Source organism: Bos indicus, chromosome 25 (assembly GCF_029378745.1).
Source record: "Bos indicus isolate NIAB-ARS_2022 breed Sahiwal x Tharparkar chromosome 25, NIAB-ARS_B.indTharparkar_mat_pri_1.0, whole genome shotgun sequence".
Lineage (NCBI taxonomy): Eukaryota > Metazoa > Chordata > Mammalia > Artiodactyla > Bovidae > Bos > Bos indicus.
Window position 1 is genome coordinate 27,540,203 of NC_091784.1, and position 19,473 is coordinate 27,559,675.

At 49.8% G+C, this 19,473-nt stretch overlaps 1 protein-coding gene across 1 annotated transcript; it reads right to left on the reverse strand.

Moving 5' to 3' along the window:
• Positions 1 to 3,918: 3,918 nt before the first annotated feature.
• Positions 3,919 to 18,662, reverse strand: QPRT (quinolinate phosphoribosyltransferase). The gene is made up of 4 exons (XM_019988237.2): positions 18,554 to 18,662; positions 5,341 to 5,876; positions 4,478 to 4,609; positions 3,919 to 4,405 (listed from the first exon to the last, which is right to left on the reverse strand). The coding sequence occupies exons 1-4, from the start codon at positions 18,564 to 18,566 to the stop codon at positions 4,187 to 4,189; spliced, it is 900 nt and encodes a 299-aa protein (XP_019843796.1). The 5' UTR covers positions 18,567 to 18,662; the 3' UTR covers positions 3,919 to 4,186.
• Between the last annotated feature and the right edge of the window lie 811 nt (positions 18,663 to 19,473).

A 19,473-nucleotide genomic window follows, 5' to 3' on the forward strand; every position in this document is an offset into this window, starting at 1 on the left:
GTAGTTTGGTTTTACAAGCTGAGTTACTTAGGGCCTCAGAAAGCAGCTTTTAAAAGCAGTTACTGAATAACTGCCAAAATGTTCTATTCCTCAGGAAGTGATTGGAACGATGTACGGAGATGTTGAAACATTTATGGAGTTTTACCTACTGCATTGTCTTGAAGGGCTAGCAATAAATTAATATACATGTCCACACCACATAATAGCACAGTGGGATTTTTTAAAGATCCGAAGTTGAATTGTTTTCAGATACAGTTTGGTTTGCTAATAATGTCTTGCCGTTTTTAAATGCTTTCAGCTTTCTCTGGCCTTGACTCACTAAAAAGCTCATGCCCAGTGAGTTCACTGGCTCTGCCAACCTAGTTTGATCTCTTGTTTTCCCTGACCCTTTACACTTAGTGTTCCAGTAGTTGGGTTGGGTGGAGGGGTGGGAAGGGAAATGGATGCATGGAAGGGGGGTGGGTGGATGGAAGGGGCCTGGGCAGGTGAGTAAATGTTAGCAGAATGGGGTGGGGGAGGTGTAGAGTATGGAAAGTTTGGTGAGTTGAATGAGTCTTGGTGGTCTCTGGAGTACGCAGGGTCTTGAAGTCACTGATACCTTAAGCAGTTGGAGGGGGAACTGATGAGGGGATTAAGCTGGAAAAGTGGGTGGAAGACACGCCTGGTGCACACCCCTCCACACCCTTCCTTCTTGGGCAGATGCTGCACATTATTCACAGTCTCTTAGCCTAGTATCTTTGAAATCTGAAAGGAAGATGGAATCAGAGCAGAATGGACGGTGCTGTGACGGTGCTGTGACTGCAGTGCCCTCTGGTGGCCATAAGGGGATTTGGCGGTATTCTTAGGTATTTTTTTCATTGTCTATTCTCCCCTCGCCACTCCATTGTTTCTCTTCCCTACCCCGCCCCGCCCACACACAGAGCCCCCTACTAGAGTATAAACTCCATGAGACCAGGGCTTTTTCACCGTTTGCTCATTGTTGTATATCCAGCGTCTAGGACAGTGCCTGGCACATAGTAGGCTTTCAACAAATACTTGTTTTTGAATCTGCTTCTCTACTTTATTGACCCTGAGCAGTATTCTTAACTTCATAAAGCCTCAGTTTCCTGAGCAAATTGGAGATACTAACATCCCCACTACCATAAGCATGAACTGAGAACGAGACCTACACGTGCTGAGCAAGGGCCCCCAGTTAAATACATGTGCGTTCTCCTCTCCCCCTGCAGCTGGCAGTGATGATGCAGTATATGCTGCCTTGATTTGCACCTGATTTGATGGGCATGTTTGCTTTAATGGACTTGGGCTTTATGCTGGATGAGGGGCAGCCTGTGGAAGTCATCTGAGCCTAGTTTCAGGCTGGTCAGGGAAGAAGGAAGATACCAGATAGATACCAGGTGAAATGTGAGACTTTGGCCATTCACCCCTGTCTCCTCACCCTCACGGTCACACCCAGTTCTTCCTCTGGCCCTGAACCCATCAGGCTCCATCTGCCCTCTGAGCCTTTGCAGATGCTGTTTCTCCTACCTGCCCTCCCTTCTTGCTAACCACCTGCCATGACCCACATTCAAGCCCTCTGAGTAGCGGTATCAGCCTACCCTTGGCCTGGCTACAGCCACTCTGGCCCCCTCAAATAGATCTTCCTGCAAATATGCTTACCTCATTTTCCAGCTTCAATCTGATTGTTCTCGGGACAGAGTCCAAGTCCTCTGACCTACCATTTTGTGGTCTGGATGCTGCCCAGCTCCTAGTCATCTCGCCTCTCCTGATCCCAGCTTCAAATCTTAACCAAACAATCCAAGCCATTTCCCACTTCTGACCCTTTGCCTACACAATCTCCTCTGCCTGGAAATCCACCCTTGCAAGGAGAGCATGAGTTGCTTTTGCCTTCCCAGGCTCCCTTTTCTTCTAGGCAGGTGGGGGAATCCCCTCCCAGTGCCTGCATTTAGGATCAGGCTGGGAGAACTGGCTCATTTTTTCGTTCAAGGGTCAGCTTGAGATTCAGCCTGGCAGCTTGCTTTTTTCTATTTTAATTGGGATGCTGTGGGTGCCGCCCACATTCTCCAGTTGGCCACAGTTCGCTCCCCTGCGTCTTCTTCCAGCCTCCCCCATTTGCCTCATGTGCTTGGATCCTAGAGGCATCTGAGTTTGAGGCTCCTAGTACACGTCTCCCTTCTGCCTCTACTAGACTCTGACTCCCTCTTGAGTCCGAGGCTTTTGCCTTTCAGTTCCCTGCTCATCTTGGGTCCCCATTTCTGTCCTGACACCCAGTTCCATGAGGGTTGTTATCTCCCTGCAGGTCGGAAGAGCTAGTCCTCGAAGATCTAAGATCCCTGGAGCAGGGAAGGCTGCCTAGCGGAGAGTGTCCTTGTTTCCCTGGAGGCAGGACAGGAGGGCCCTAGGGTGGAAGTGTGTATCGCAGCATAGGTGTAGCCCAGGCGGCATCTCTGGTCCGTGTCCTGTGAGAATAGTCCCTTCAGTTCAGGACATCAGCCAAGGCAGTGGCCACTTCTGCCCGGTATCTTTGCTAGTGAATCTCCACCGTGTGCTCAGAGCCTGGCCATGGCAGGCGCTCAGCACACATCTGATGCTTGAAAGATGAAGGTATTGGCCTGTCTGGAGCTTTCCCATCTGGGGTGAGCTTGATGTTTTCTTGATCTGCTTCTTTCCTATCGCTGGTCTCCAGGGTTGAAAAGGGGGCAGTGGGGTAGAATAGATCCCTCAAGACAGACTGGGACCCCCAGCCTCCCCCTGAAGAAGGAGCCTCCGTGGGTGAGACCTGTTTTTCCTCTCCTCCTGGCAAAGGGTGGAGAAGAGAGTAGATTCTGCGAGGGGAGAGGCGACTGCAGACTGAAGCCCTTCCAGAAGGAAGCACCCTGGGGACCACCTTCATCCTTGGGGCCCTTCATGCTCTCGTTCCTCCCAGAGCCACCCAGAAGGGTCAGAGAGAGGTTCGAGGTGAGGGTAGGAGTGGCCACACAAATGGGCAAGGCCTCAGGGGTGCGTTGCGTGCGTGTGTGCTTGGGGGGCTGTATTTAGACCCTCTGCTTAGACCTCTGATTCCTGACCTAGTACAGAATGAAGTTTGATGTCTGAACCCGGGCCCCCACCCATCCCTTCCTTACTCCCTAACTGACCTTGGCTCTGGTCCTCTCAGAGGCTCAGCAGCTGCGTACCTCTCCCAACTAATGATATCCTAAAAGGCCTTCAGCACCCATGGGGGTTTCATCTGGAGAAGGATGGGTGGTGGAGTCTGTTGGGGACCCCAAAAGTGAGGAATGAACAGGTTCTCACCTCCAACCAAAGAGATGCTAATAGTAGCCAGAGGTGCAACGTGAAATACTTAGTCAGCAGTACAACGTGGGCATCAACCACTGGATATCAGACTGGGTCCACATATCCTCAAATATAAGACACCACTGATTATAAAACACACATCACGTTGCGTCGCGTGCTCTGTCATGTCCGGCTCTGTGACCCCATGAACTGTAGCTCACCAAGCTCCTCTGTCCACGAGATTTTCCAGGTAAGAATACTGGAGTGGGTTGCCATTTCCTCCTCCAGGGGATCTTCCCAACCCAGCGATCAAACCCATGTCTCTTGCATCTCCTGCATCAGCAGGCAGATTTTTTTATGACTCCACCACCTGGGAAGCCCCAAAACACACACACTTAGTCAAAAAGAAAACTGTCAAACCAGTCCTTTCTTAGTGCTTACAATTTCCATTTTATGCTTGTTGGAAGAGTTGTTTTGGACTAATTTCCACATAGATCGTAATCATGTTGTACCTACAAGCCACATGCATAGACCACAAGGGCTGTGTGACAACCCATGTCTGTCTGACAGGGCCCATTAGACGCTGTTAGTTAAAGGCAACTCCCGTGTGTGGAGGAAAAAAAAGTGCATCTTAGAACAGATGAATGATGGCAATTTCTAACATTTACTGAGCATTTACTCTGTGCTAATTATGACCCCCAAGAAGTCCATGAGGTTGAGTAGACCCATTTTACAGATTAGGAAACTGAAGTGAGCAGAGAAGTCAGTCCTTCGCGGTCCCCCAGGCAGTGCGTGGCAGAGACGGCCTCAGCACAGTCTAACGCCAAATTGTCCTGTTGGCCGCTGGACTTAAAGAAACCTCGAGGGTCCCATGAAACCACCTTATCCTGCTGCCTGGGTAGCCTCCTCGGCTTTAGGACCGGCGGGCATGGGGCACTGGCGTGGCCCCTTCAGCAAACAGCTTGAGGGAGAAATCGAGGGCCGGGGCCGCCTGCGTCAGCATCCCCAAAGAGATGACATCGATGTGGGGCCCACAGAACTGCGGGAGGTTGTCCAGCCTGACGCCCCCGCTGGCCTCCACACTCACACTGGGGAACTGGGCCTTCAGCGTGGCGGCCGTGGGGTGCAGCTCCTGCGGGACACGAACGGGGGAGAGGTGAGAGCCCCAACTCGGCCCCTCCCCAGAAAACCACCCCGGCCTCACCTCAGGCCTGAAGTTGTCCAGCAAGACGAGGTCCGCTCCTGCTTCGGCCGCCTCCACAGCCTCCTGCAGGCTGCTGCACTCCACCTCCACCTTCAGGGCGAAGTCAGCCGCCCGCCGCGCCGCCCGCACCGCCTGGCAGGCCAGAGGGGTGACAGTGAGACCGGGTGGCACCTGGCTCCCCAGGGCAAGTGAGCTGGGACTGCCACGCAAAAGGCTCCAGATAGATAATGAGCTTGGGGTTCATGGCAACCCACTCCCGTATTCTTGCCTTGAGAATCCCACGGACAGGGAAGCCTGGTGGGCTACAGTCCATGGGGTGGCAAAGAGTCGAACATGACTGAGTGACTAACACTTGGGGTTCATGAGGAAACGGGGCATGGAAATGGCTTCTTGCACATTAGCACACACACATTAGGTGAAACCACATGAAATTACCATTTTTGTGAGGCAAAAAAGGCCAGATTCAGCACACTTTGGCATTTGGACCTGAGTTCAATCGACTCAGAATATTAAGACTCAAAGAGGTCTTCAAGCACAGTTTCACATAAAGGAAACAGGTCCAGGGAATTCGAGTGAACTGCCCAAGGTGGTAGAGTCATCAACACTGGCTTCCCAATAGTTCGTCCTTTGCCCTTGAGGATCATACCAACCAGCTGAAGAAGGCTGGAGAAGAAGCAAGTCCAACCCCTCCCTTCACAGATGGAACCTCTGAGGGGTCAAGGAGTCTCACATCCCCGTCCCCCGCCAGGCCATCACTGTTTCACCAAGGAGTGGCTGGGGGTCCCTGGTAGCGGGGAAGAACTGGGAGGGGGGCTGGGGTTGGAGCAGGGCCAGGGTAGGGGCTCAGCTGGACAGATAGACACCTTTTCCACACCACCAGCTGCCATGACATGGTTGTCCTTCACCATCACCAGCCCGCCAAGGTCGTAGCGGTGGGCGGCAGCCCCGCCCACTAGGAGCCCGTATTTCTCCACCAGCCGGAAGCCTGGTGTAGTCTTCCTCGTGCCTGCCACATGTCCGGCCCAGCCGGTCCCCCTGGCGGTCTCTACCGCAGCGGCAGCCATGCTGGCAACTCCGCTACAGCGGGCCAGCGTGTTAAGGGCCACCCGCTCCCCCAGCAGCAGGCAGTGGGCAGGGCCCCGGACCTCGGCCACCTTGGCCACAGGCACCAGCTTTGATCCCTCAGGGAGAAACCAGGAGACCTGGCAGTTGACTTGGGCAAAGATGGCATCAAAGAAGGGCCTCCCTGCCAGCACCCCTGGGGACTTGGCCCACAGCACCGCCTGCGAGGGGGCTGTCCCCGAGACCAAGGCCACGTAGTTGAGGCCTGGGCAGTCCTCTTGGAGCCAGCTGTCTGCCAGGGCGGCCAGAGTGGCAGGAGGCAGCAGATGCGCCAGGCCTGGGAGGGAAAGAGAGAGAACGGCATTACATGTTGGCTGCCTTTCTGATAGTCGGGTGATGGTCAAAATATTTAACAGCTGGCTGGATTGGGCACTAGCCAGTCAGGGTGAAGATCTGGGGGTCCTGGGAGAGGGGCTGAGGCATTGGGTAGGCCTTGTAAGCTGAACAAGGTTGCCAGATTGACTGAATGACACCTAGTTAAATTTATGTATGTATTTATTTTTGGCTGCACGGGGTCTTCATTGCTGTGTGCAATCTTTCTCTATGCAACAAGGAGCTACTCTCGAGTTACAGTGTGCAGGCACCACTGTGGTGGTTTCTTTTGTTGCAGATCATGGACTCCAGGGTGCTAGGGCTCATGTGAGATCTTCCAGGACCAGGGATCGAACCTGTGTCCCCTGCATTGGCAGGCGGATTCTTAACCACTGAACCACCAGGAAGTCCCCTAGTTAAATTTAAATTTCTGACAAATATCAAAGTTTTTTTTTAGTATAAATATATTCTAGGCAATATTTAGAACATGCTTACTCTTAAAAATTATCTGTCAGTTATCTGAGATTCAACTGAGTGCCCTGTATTGTATCTGGTAAACCCAGTGCTGGATCAACAGCTATTGTCAACTATAAGAGACATGCAGCCACCTAAAATGTCATTCTGCGGCTTTTCCATCTGCCTTGCATAGAAGGATGGGTTATTTATTAGCTGAAGCTCCCAGGAGAACATGAGCTGTATGTCTTTCCGACCCCTGTCTTCTCCATAGCACCAAGGATTTTAAAGCTGGAAGTTCAGCTTTTTATAGACGTGGGGACTGAGGACAGAAAGGAAAGGCAAGCCAACTGAGGTCACAAAGCAAACTGACAGCAGGGTGAGGCCAGCCGGGCCTCAGGGTCACGGGCATCTGCGCTTCACCTTTGCCTTCCAAAATGTGCCTTGTCTCTAGAGATGGAATTGTGTAAGGAGGAAAGAACATGGGGAGATTGTGTTTGAGCCTTTGCTTTTCGAGACAGAGCTTCAGGAGTGTGGGCGAGCCCTTTAAGCGTTAAGGACAAAGTGCTCTCTGAGGTCCTTACTGCTGGGCCCCTGTGTCTGTTGAAATGAGAGGGGTGACCACAGAATGGTGCAACACTGCCATCTGTTGGTCAAGAGAAGAACTACAGCCTCGTGGAGGGCGTCGTAGATGGACTTCGCTTGAAGCGGGCAGAGGTGACAATTCGATAGCCTCTAAAGGGGGTTGTTTAGTTTTGTTTCCCCTACTTTCACTCCAAGTTGAAGATTTTGTTTTTTGGCCACGCCACATGTGGGGATCTTAGTCTGCCCCCACCCCCACCCCCACAGGGATTGAATCCATACCCCTGCACTGGGAGCATGGAATCTTAACCACTGGACCACCAGGAAGTCCTGCTCCAAGTTGAAGTTTAAGGCCAGACGGTCTGGCTTGCTCTACTCTCAGAAGGTGCATACCTGCTCAGTCGCTCTGTTGTGTCTGACTCTTTGTGACCCCAAGGATTGTAGCCTGCCAGATTCCTCTGTCCATGGAATTTTCCAGGCAAGAATACTGGAGTGGGTTGCCATCTCCTGCCTTGGCAGGTGGATTCTTTACCACCCAGCCATCTGGGAAGCCCAAGGCCCTTCTTTTTCAGCATTTCTTTCCCAAAACTAAGCACCTGCCCCTCCCCACCCCAGCCACAGATCGTGCTTGCGCCTGACCTTCCTTCCCCACGTTCTTCTCTGCAACGACCCAAGTGGCTTCCCATTCCCTCCTCAGAACCAGCTGTGGCCTGGCCAGGTGCTGGGAACAAAGTCAATGAAAAAGACATAGTCCTGCCTCCACCATTCACGATCCAGCCAGGCAAAAGGCCAGTGAACAAAGAGCAGAGGTGGATGCAAAGGCCCACACTCCATTCAGACCCAGGTGCCATGATGTTTACTTTATAAAGTGAATTTGAATTTTTGGACTGGTGAGTATCAGATAAACAAACTGTGATGCATGTATACAATGGAATTCGACTTGGCAATGAAAAAAGAGATGAACTACTGATACACCCACCACACACATCTCAAATGCAGTATTCTAAGTAAAGAAGCCAGATTCAAAAAACGACACGCTGGGACTTCCCTGGTGGCCCAGTGGTTAAGAATTTGCCTTCCAATGCAGGGGACCCTGAATGCTGTGACAAAAACCCAGCACAGCCAAAAAAAAAAAAAATGTGACATGTTATTTGAGTCCATCTATGTAACCATGTTCTTGAAAAAGCAAAATGACGCAACAGAGAACAGAACAGGGGTTGCCTGACGGTGGGGAAGGGGCTGCCCATAAAGGGAGCAGCACCCAGTTTGGGGATGTGATTGAACTAGCCTAGATTTTGTCTGTGATGGTGGCTACAGTACTGATGCATTTGTCATGACTCACAGAAGTTGACACAGGAAAGGGTGAATTTTACTCTGGTTATACCTCGTTAAACCTGACTTTAAAAATCAAACCGTAAAAATGGAAATTTAAGTGGATCGCTCTCCTGCTTAAAGCCTCACTTTCATTGTATTCGTGCAAGCTCTCTTGACTTCTTTCCATTTTTCATTTATTCTTTGGACAAATCCTTGCTGAGTACTTGCTCCGTGCCAGGTACTAACTGCTGGGTAGCAGAATGGGCAGCTCTTTCTCTTACCTTTCAGGCCTTCGCCTATGCTATTCTGAGGTTGTTACTGCCTCCTGAAGTCCCTTTCTTCACCCTCGCCCCAGACTCCCCCTTCACTTCTCAGTCCTCTTCAGATCTTCCCTTAGACATCACTTCCTTGGCAGGGGGCTCTCATAGACCGCCTAAGCCGGGTCACGTGCTCACCCAGCTCCTTGTTCATCCATCAATGTCATCTTCTGCTGGTGTTTTCTCCCTGGGGCCAAGAGGTCCACTGAATTTTCTGCTATAGCCCAAGTGCCTGGCACGCTGACCCAAACAAGTGTGCGGCTTGTATATTGACAATTTCATATTATTTTAAAAATTTATTTATTTATTTTTGGCTGCACTGGGTTTTCGTTGCTGCAAAGGCTTTTCTCTAGTTGTGCCTCAGAGGCTTCTCATTGCAGTGGCTTCCCTCGGTGTGGAGTATGAGCTCCAGGGCGGTGGGCTTCAATAGTTGTTGGCCCGAGGACTTAATTGCCCCCAAGGAATGTGGAATCTTCCCAGACCAGAGATCAAACTCGTCATGTCTCCTGCATTGGCAGGCAGATTCTTAACCACTGGACCGCCAGGTAAGTCCAGTTTCACATTATTTTTATCTTTTGGTCATGCGAAAGGCATGTGGGACCTTAATTCCCCCACTGGGAATCAAACTTACACCCCATTGGCAGCGCCTAGTCTTAACCACTGGACCGCCAGGGAAGTCCCCTTATATTGTTTAGTTTGAAACTAAGTGTTTAATGATACTTATCTGAGCAGAGAGGTGGCACAGTGGAAGGAATCAGAGCCCAGACTCCAGGACCAGTCAGTATGGGTTCCAATACTGCTTCTATTACATTTAACTAAGTAATCCTGGGCAGGTGGCTCTACCTTTCAGGGGACCTTCTGTGTCCCAACTGTAATGGGAATAACACTGATAACCCCAGAGACTTGTTATGAAAATTCAGGTAGTTTATATTTCTAACACCCTCAAGAACACAAAGGAAATTCCACCCTGCATATTCACTGGAAGCACTGATGCTGAAGCTTCAATACTTTGGCCACAGGATGTGAAGAGCTGATTCACTGGAAAAGACTCTGATGCTGGGAAAGATTGAAGGTGGGAGAAGAGGGCGACAGAGGATGAGACTGTTGGATGGCATCACAGACTCAGTGGACATGAAATTGAGCAAGCTCCGGGAGATGCTGAAGGACACGGAAGCCTGGCATGCTGTAGTCCATGGGGTTGCAGAGTCAGACATGACTGAGTGACTGAACAACAGCAGGGACACTGGCACACAGTAGGTGTGTTAGCTGATGGGATGAATGAAGCATTTACCAAGAGCGAAAAGGAAGAAATGACTAAATGTCCCTGAGGAAGCGGGGAGCTTCAGTGGTCATGAAGCTCATGACATGACATGAAGGTCATTTAAGCTCATCACTTAAAGGATGAGTCATGTTTGCCAGGCAGCGGTGAGGAGGTGGGGAGGAGGGAGGGCAAGACACTTCGCACTAAAAGAGCAAGTGCTCAAGGTTCAGAAGCAAGAAGATAAAGGAGGTGAGGGAGGGCTGTGGAGGATTCATGGGAGAAATGTCTCGAGCTTGAGGCCAGAGTGAAAAAGGGGCTAAACCAATTAGCGGAGAACTTTGGACAAATCCTGGGAGCCATCATAGAATTTTAAAGGAGGGAATGGTATGATTATGACTGAGTTCTAGAAAGGTCACTTCAGCCATTAACTGGAGACGGGTTGGGAGGCAAAAGGAGGCTGGGGCAACTGGCCAGACAGAAAGTGAGGAAGCCCTGAACTGGGCAGAAACCAATGGAAGAGCCGGGGCGGGGCTGGGGCAAATGGAAGATTGTTTCTGAGGCAGAAGCCACGTGGTCACGGGAAGTGAGGGGTGGGGTACGGAAGTTGGGAAAGGAGGGCCCTCCCCCTGGGCTGCACGTCGGAATCCCCTGGGAGCTTTCTGGACTCTGCTGCTCAGGTCCATCCCAGATCAATCGAATCAAAATCTTTCCAGGGCGGTTCCCATGAACCCAAGTTTTGGAAATGCTCCCTGTGGGATTCAGATGCACAGAAAGGTTAAGAACCTGTGCTCACACAAACCCACCTGTTGTATACCTTGGTTTATATAAAACACCCAGCAAAGGTGAATGGAGAGAGACAAGACATCAGATGAGTGATTGTCTGGGGCCGAAACTTAAACAACATGGGATCTCACTGGGGCGATGGAAATGGTCTGGTGATGGTGGCGTCACTTGGTAAATTTACCAAAAGGCTTTGAATTGTTGTCTACTTAAATAAAAACAAGAACCAATACTCTGCCAAAAGGCAGGAATCATTTTGCAACCCTAGTAACCCAGTGGATCCAGGGATTGGATCAAAAGCCAACATCAAGAGGAAAGTCAACCAGATACTGGGCACTCCAGAAAGAACACCCCTCAACCTGTGGAATATTCTTGCCAAAATAGCTGAACCAGAGTCAGATCACACTTCTAATGCAACCACCAATTCACAAGAAAACCAGAAGACAGAACAATGTTTTAAACCATACCACTGGGATACAGCCAGCCAAATTCAGACCATAGGAAAGATAGCCCAATTCAGTTGTGTCTGTCTCTTTGGAGCCCTATGGGACTATAGCTCACCAGGCTCCTGTGTCCATGGGATTCTCTAGGCAAGAATACTGGAGTGGGTTACCATACCCTCCCCCAGAGGATTTTCCCAACCCCAGGATCCAACCTGAGTCTCTTACAGTCTCCTGCATTGGCCAGAGTGTTCTTTACCACTAGCGCCACCCATACATTGCAAGGAAAACCAAAGATTAAAAGAATCTAAACCACATACTGCTGCTGCTGCTGCTAAGTTGCCTCAGTCGTGTCCAACTCTGTGCGACCCCATAGAGGGCAGCCCACTAGGCTCCTCTGTCCCTGGGATTCTCCAGGCAAGAATACTGGAGTGGGTTGCCATTTCCTTCTCCAATGCATGAAAGTGAAAAGTGAAAGTGAAGTCGCTCAGTCGTGCCCGACTCTTAGCAACCCAATGGACAGGAGCCTACCATGCTCCTCCATCCCTGGGATTTTCCAGGCAAGAGTACTGGAGTGAGGTGCCATTGCCTTCTCCAAACCACATACTAACCTGTCACAATGGATCTTATTTGGATCCTACTTCAAACAAACAAATTGAAATCAAATTAGAACATTTACAAAACAGTTGAAAATCTGAACACTGACTGGGTATTTGGTAACATTAAGGAAATATTTTTTTGAATCGGGTTATGGTTGTGATCCAAAAATGTATATTTAAAAAACAATTTAAAAATAACAAAGTACTGAGATATTTATGTATGGAAATATTTGAGAGCTGGGTTTCCTTTAAGATAGTCTTGGAAGTTAGAAATTAAAGGGTATGGGGACTTCCCTGGCAGTCCAGTGGTTAAGACTCCATCCTTTCCCTGCAAGGGGAACAGGTTCAATCCCTGGTCAAGGAACTAAGAGCCTACATGTGGAGCGGCATCACCAAAAGGGTGGGGGAGTATGGATGGGACTAGATTGGCCAAAAGTTGGTGGTTGTTGAAGCTGGATGATGGGTATGTGAGAATTCATCATACTTTTCTATCTACCTTGTGTACATTTGAAATTTCTCTATAATGAAAAAGTAAAACAAATAGATAACAATGGAAAGGAGAGAGAGGACCTTCGCTTAGGATAAGGTCAAGGAAATTTTTTGGGAGGATGAATAGAGCAGTGATTCTCAACCTTGGCTACACAATGGAATTATCCAGAGAGCTGTGCCAAATGTATATATGTTTTGGCCCCACCCCCAGAGATTCTAATGTAACTGGTCTGGAATGTGGTAGCTTAATTCTAACTCAGAATTGAGAGCTTCTGAACCATAGGACGAGAACCTGTGTGACTATTATACCTTGGTGAGTACCACATGCCTGGCACTTGCAATATATGTGTGTGGTGTGCTGTGCTTAGTCACTATCTTTGCAACCACATGAACTGTAGCCTGCCAGGTTCTTCTGTCCATGGAATTCTCCAGGCAAGAATACTGGAGTGGGTTGGGTTGCTATGCCCTTCTCCAGGGGATCTTCCCAACCCAGGGATCGAACCCAGGTCTCCCACATTGCAGGTGGATTCTTTATAGACTGAGCTTCCAGGGAAGCCCAAGAATACTGGAGTGGGTAGCCTATCGTTTCTCCAGGGGAACTTCCTGACCCAGGAATCAAACTGAGGTCTCCTGCATTGCAGGCAGATTCTTTAACCAGCTGAGCTACCTGGGAAGCCTACATATATATATATATACACAAAGTCAAATTCTACTTACTGCCCTTCTTCATGATAGAGGTCACTAAGACAGAGAATCTAGGTTCAGAAATGCAAAGGGAAATTACCTAAAGAACAGAGCTAGAGAATGGGACTTCCCTGGTGGCCCACTGGTTAGGACTCTGTGCTTTCACTGCAAAGGGCCTGGTTTCAGTCCCTGGTTGGGGAACTAAGATCCCGTAGGCCATGCCTTCCAGCAAAACAAAACAAAAAATTTAGAAGAAAAGAAAAGAAAATGACCAGCGTGGACCCTGGTCTTCCCTGTCCAAAGAAGGTAGTTTTAGCTTTAGAACCACACTGCCTCCTCCAGCAGGGCTTCCTGTCTGGCTCTCTTAGGCAAGATCAGCCATTGTAAATGCAGAATGTTCCTGAAAAACAAATAAATACATCTGGATTTCGTTAAGCCCCAACTCTCTTGTGCATTTCGAACAACAGAAATTCCTGTGGGGAGCTTTGAAAATAAGGCTCTCCTAATTAGCTGCTGAAGCTGAAAGGAACTGCACAAGAGAAGTAGGCTGTTTTTGCAGCTGCCTGAGCAGAAGTTGCAGCACTGAGGAAACAGCTGTAAGCCCTGTCTGTCCCCTTTTTATCCTAGCTGTTGTTCTATGTAAATAGTTTCTCAAGACACCTGGACTTCAGAGATTATAGTGTGACCATGTGAGGTATCACCTTGATCTCTCAAGGCAATACTTTCTTCATTGGTTATTCAAGAATTTTTTTTTTAATATTGGCATCTCTGGGACTCCCCTGATAGTACAGTGTTAAGACTCTGTGCTTCCACTGCAGGGGGAGAGGATTCAAAAAAACTGGCATCTCTGTTTTTGAGGGAATCTGAAGCATCTGGGCGGAGATGGGGGGTAGGGGGTAGGGCTTCCCAGGTGGCACTAGATGTAAAGAATCCACCTGCCTCTTGCTGGACGCAAGAGATGAGGGTTCGATCCCTAAGTCAGAAAGATCTCCTGGAGGAGGAAATGGCAACCCACTTGAGTATTCTTGCCTGGGAAATCTCAGGGATGGAGGAGCATGGTAGGCTCCAGTCCATGGGGTCGCTAAGAGTCGGGCAGGACTGAACTGAGCATGCACACACACAAAGCATCTGGGGAAATTTCCTGCATTTCTCTCTTTACAAATAATGTAAAAAGATGCAGATAAACTGAAGACTCTGGCAGAATATTTGAAGATTCCTCCTCCCTCCTCCCACCACTGGCACTTTTGCTGTTCTCATCTGGATTCTGGATTGTTGACTGATTTTTTTTTTTAAACTTTCCTCACTCTTTTATTTGGCTGCATCAGGTCTTAATTGCGCTGGGTCTTAATTATGGCAGCACTTGCCACCTTCTGTTCTAGGACACAAACCTCTCTATGGGTGCACAGGCTCTGGAATGCTTGGCTCAGTAGTTGTGGCGAACGGGCTTAGCTGCTCCAACGGATGTGGAATCTTAGTTTCCCCGACCAGGGATCAAACCAGCATTCCATGCATTCCAAGGTGGATTCTTAACCTCTGGACCACCAGAGAATCCCTATTAACTCATTTTTCTATGTTGCCCTAACTGGCCAGTGGCTTGGTACCAAGAGGGAATGGGCTAGAATCAGAGCTCCCATCCCTGCATCTTTCTTCCTCTCATGTAATAAGTACTTGATCATGCTTTTGATGAACCGGCACAAAGGCAGGTTCTACAAATGCACGTAAGACAAATACCACAAGTTTTTGTTCTTAATTTGATATGTGACCGGGTGTAACCATGTGTAACCGTGTGGCTTGTACTTGGAACAACAGTGACTTATATGAGGCTGAAAAAATGTTCCAGCTAAAAGCAAGTGATGATGGTTTTCCCCAACTGACTGGAAAAAAATTTTAAATAGATGTCAGTTTTAAAGGTTTTGCATTTATAGGTTTTTCTTAAAACTCTGATGCCTGCTACCACTTGTCTATAATAGAATCTGAAGTGACATCGTGTATAATAAGAATAACAGCTAACACGTATGGTCCTTCCCTAGCCCTGTCCCAAGCATTTTCTACATATTAATACATTTAATCCTCCCAACAACACTCATAAGGTAGGTACTATTATTATCCCCCTGTTACAGATAAGGAAACTGAGGCACTGAATAAGAAAGTAATTTGCCCAAAGTTCACACAGCTCCGAAGTGTGTGAAGGCAGGATAAGTCTAGGCAGGCTGACCCAGAGTCCCCTCACTTATCCCACCTTATCACATAATTCGCTAAATTATTTTTAAATTATTATATATTTATCATATCACTATCCACAGAATTCTGTAAGCCAATCCAGGGATCCAGCGTTCTGTCCCTGGGGCGGTAAGAATAGCCTGCTTGGGGGGCAGGGGCGGGCTTGGTCGGAAATGCCTGATTTGAATCCCGGCTCCATCACCTACAGGCTGGGTGACCTTAGGCAATTTCCTAACCTCCCTGAGAGTCAGTTTCATGAAAAAAGTACAGGGTTACAATGAGGAGGAAATGGGCGGCTCACGTTAAGGGCCTGAGCCAATGCCCACCCAGCTGGTGTCGTTGAACCCAGGTGTCTGACTCTGGCAGCTTTGTTCTCCCATCTATTTATTTGTTGATCCATTTGGCAAACACCAGATGGAGACAGAGGCTGGTTAGCACCTCGGCTTCCAGAAGTTTTCTTTTCCCCTTCTCTCCCTAGAGAGGCGAAATGACCAGAGCCAGAGGGGATTGCCCATCACACAAGTGGTAAAACGATCTACAGACCTTCAGACAAGGAGAGGAGACCTGTTGTTAAGGAGATGGCTGGCTCTGAGAATAGGCTGGGGCTAGATGGGCAGAGGAAGGCCTGAGGCTTATGGAGCCGAAGGTGCACAGGGTGAGAGAGAGCTGAGTGGGAGGAAGAGGCCAGACTGAGCAGGCCCTGAATAACAGGAAGCAGTTAGGGTCTCACTTAACAGGCAATGGCAGATCCATCAAACTTTTGATCTGAAGTCACATGATGAAAAATGCACTTTTAAGTTTCCGTGTGCAAGTTGTACCTAGGATTCTTTTTTTTTCCTTTAAGATTTTTAAAAAATATTTATTTATTTAAATAAATGCTGTGCCAGGTCTTAGTTGCAGCCCCGCCTCCACCCCACCCCACCCCACCCCTGCTGGGATCTTTGATCTTCACTGTGACAAGTGAGATCTTTTTAGTTTTGGCATGTGGGATATTTAGCTGTGGCGTGTGGGATCTAGTTCCCTGACCAGGGATCAAACCTAGGCCCCCTACATTGGGAGCCTAGAGTCTTAGCCACTGGACCACCTGGGAAGTCTCACGCCTAGGGTTCTTGAAAGATGTAATGTGCTTAATCTCTCAGTTGTGTCTGACTCTGCAACCTCATGGACTGTAACCCGCCAGATTCCTCTGTCCATGGAATTCTCCAGGCAAGAATACTGGAGAGGGTTGTCACGCCCTCCTCCAGAGATCTTCCCAACCCAGGGATTGAACCCAGGTCTCCCACATTGCAGGCAGATTCTTTACTGTCTGAGCCACCTGGGAAACCCTGAAAGATATAAGTTGCAAGACTATTGCAACAGCCTAGGCAAGGAAGCAGTGAACCAAGATAAAGGGTAAAGGGAGAGCATCTGTTTACAGGGACTGCCTCCTGCACTCCACACCCCAAGACCTGGGAATCTCCCCCTGCTCACACTTGGGCCACCAGCCTGCCATCTGCTTCTTCTTCTTTTAAAATTTGGCTGTGCCGGGTCTTGGTCACTGCAGGGTGTGGGATCTTTAGTTGCAGTATGCAGGATCTTGTTCCCTGACCAGGGACCGAACCAAGGTCCCCTGCATTGGGAGCACAGTCTTGGCCCCTGGACCACCAGGGAAGTCCCAGCCTGCCATCTGCTTTTGGCCCAACTCTGTCCTCGCCCCTCCTCTCCTCTGCGTCCCCAGCCTTTGCCTCACCCCACTGATCTGACTACTCCCTCCTGGCTTAACTTCCGGTCAGTGATCTCAGCACCAACCCTTCTGGCTTGGTTAAACATCAGTGTCATCACATGTGTGAAGGCCGCCACTCAGAGGAAGGCTCCCCCAGAGGGAGGCAGGACCGGAAAGACATGGAGGTAAATCCATAGGACACAGCAACTGTCTGGATATTGGGGTTCAAGGGAGAGGGAGCTGTCAAAGGTGACCCTGAGGTTTCCGGTCTGAGTGGGAAGCTGGTGAGACATGAACAGAAATGGAGCTGGTGGCACCAGAGGAGTTTGAGTTGACAATCCAAGCACATATCCCCAGAATGGAACTGGAACCTGGGTGGTCTCGGAGCTGGAGAGACGATTGTGAGGACCAACATCATCACCAGTGTAACTGCACTGAGTGATCTCAGTACCAGGCGCCTGACGTGTATTATCTCATGTAATCCTCGCCACAACCTGAGGGTAGGCACTGTTTACTCTTGACCCAATGAGGAAATCGAGGCACAGCGAGGCTAAGCATCTTGTTCAAGGTCACACAACTAGCTGGTGGCAGGGATGGGACCTGAACCCCAGCTCTCACTCTGAGATCATTTCTTTAAAAAAAAATAATAATTTGTTTATTTGCTTAATTTTGGTTGCACTGGGTCTTTGTTGCTGCACACCAGCTTTCTATAGTTGCAGTGAGTGGGGTCTACTCTTGGTTGCAGCGCACAGGCTTCTCACTGCGGCGGCTTCTCTTGTTGGGAGCACAGGCTCTAGGCCCACGGGCTTCAGTAGCTGCAGCACGCAGGCTCATAGCTACGGGCACACAGAGTTTAGGAGCCCGAGGCATGTGGGATCTTCCCAGATCAGGGATCGACGCCGTGTTCCCTGCATTGGCAGGTGGATTCCTATCCACTGTACCATCAGGTAAGTCCTCTGAGATAATTTCTAAACTGAGAACTGGTCTTGACCCCCCAGGAGCTGCTTCCACGGCCAAGCCAGAGGGCCCAGGGGAGGGAGGCCAGAGCTGGGGAAGGAGAAGGCTGGGGAGAGGACTGTGAAGCTGCAGGGAGCCCTCCATGTTCCTGTCACTCCCTGCCCCCATCCCCAACCTCAGGAGCAGGAAACTATTAATAGTATTATCATTTTGCTGATACAAGGAAATGGGACCCTGAGACCTCAAGTGACTGGCTCAAGGTCACACAGCCTATTCCTAGTGGAGCTTGGATTCGAACAAGAGGCTTTTTGACTCCAAAGCCTAGCCTGTACCATCCTGCATCCAGCCTCCTCTGGGCATCACTCCTCACATGCGTTCGAATCCCAGGACTCACAGGACTCAGGCCCCCTCCCCCGCCCTCACGGTGCATGGGATAGGACTTTGCCTCACTCCTCCAGAGTTGTTAGTGAGAGGCAAAGTCCGGAACTGCTCCAGCCTCCCACTACCCTGCACCTTCAGCACCCCCAAAGATGTGGCCACTTCCAGGCCATCCCTGAATTTCCCAGAGCTCAAGCCCCTTTCTTCCCCAGAGCTCAACTTGGGACCCGTGGTGGAGAGAGAAACTAGAGTGAGAAGAGGCCTTTGGAGGGCAGAAAAGAGTGCTTGGGGTCAGAGAGGCTGGAGGGAGACAGGGGTAGGTAAGAGAGTAGCTGGGGACCAGCGGAGACTCATCTTGGAGGGGGAAGGCTGAGGACGGAGGTGAGATGGGATGCAGGGATGGGCAGAAGAGGGGCAGAGGGTGGTTCAGGGACACAGAGGAGAGAGGTCTGGGAGGCTTCTTTACCTTCAGGGTCCATGAGAGCTTGGAGCTGGCCGACTGGTGTGTCCACTGCTGGATCCAATGTTTGGAGAGGCCGGAAGCTGGGGGTGGGGCTGCCAGAGGGAGGTGGGTGGGGCCAGTCTGACCAGCCCCGTCACCCGACCAGAGCCCTGCCCCAGTCTGGGGCTCCCTCCTGCCTCCAGGACACTCAGACACAGCTCAGAAGTCCTCTCCTCTTTGAGCAGAGGGTTCCTATTCTTGCCAGTCACCAGCCTCCCCAGCCCTGCCCCAGGGCCTGTGGTCCCTCTGAGGGCTGGACAGCGTTTTTATAAATAATAATAATAATAATAATAATAATTTTATTTATTTATTTTTGGCTGTGCTGGGTGTTCGTTGTGGTGAGCCGGGTCTAGTCTCTAGTTTCACTGCATGGGCTTATTGCGGTGGCTTCTCTTGTTGCAGGGCTCGGGCTCTAGGGCACATGGGCTCAGTTGTTGTGGCACACGGGCTTAGTTGCTCCTCCCCGTGTGGGATCTTCCCAGATCCAGGATCAAACCCGTGTCTCCTGCATTGGCAGGTGGGTTCTTTATTAATACCATTGAGCCACCCGGGAAGCCCCTGGAGAGCCTTTCTGATGGTGCACTGGGGAGATCCTACGTCCACCCTTTTTGATCTCAGATACCTCTTGACCTTTTTCTGTTCCTCCATTTCCTTAGCTGTAAAATGGGGTGATACCATCCTCATGGTTTCAGCTGAGACTCAAGTGAAAAACTTCACGGGTGACACAGAGTAGAAACTCAGCATATAGCCACTTCCCTTCCCTTCCTTCTTCCCAAAGTACTTTCAGGCCCCCAAACAGATTAGAGCCGGGCTTCTGAACAATAAAACCAGGAAACTGCCAATTATGGTACTGGGACTTCAGGCAGGTTCCTGTTCCAGAAGTG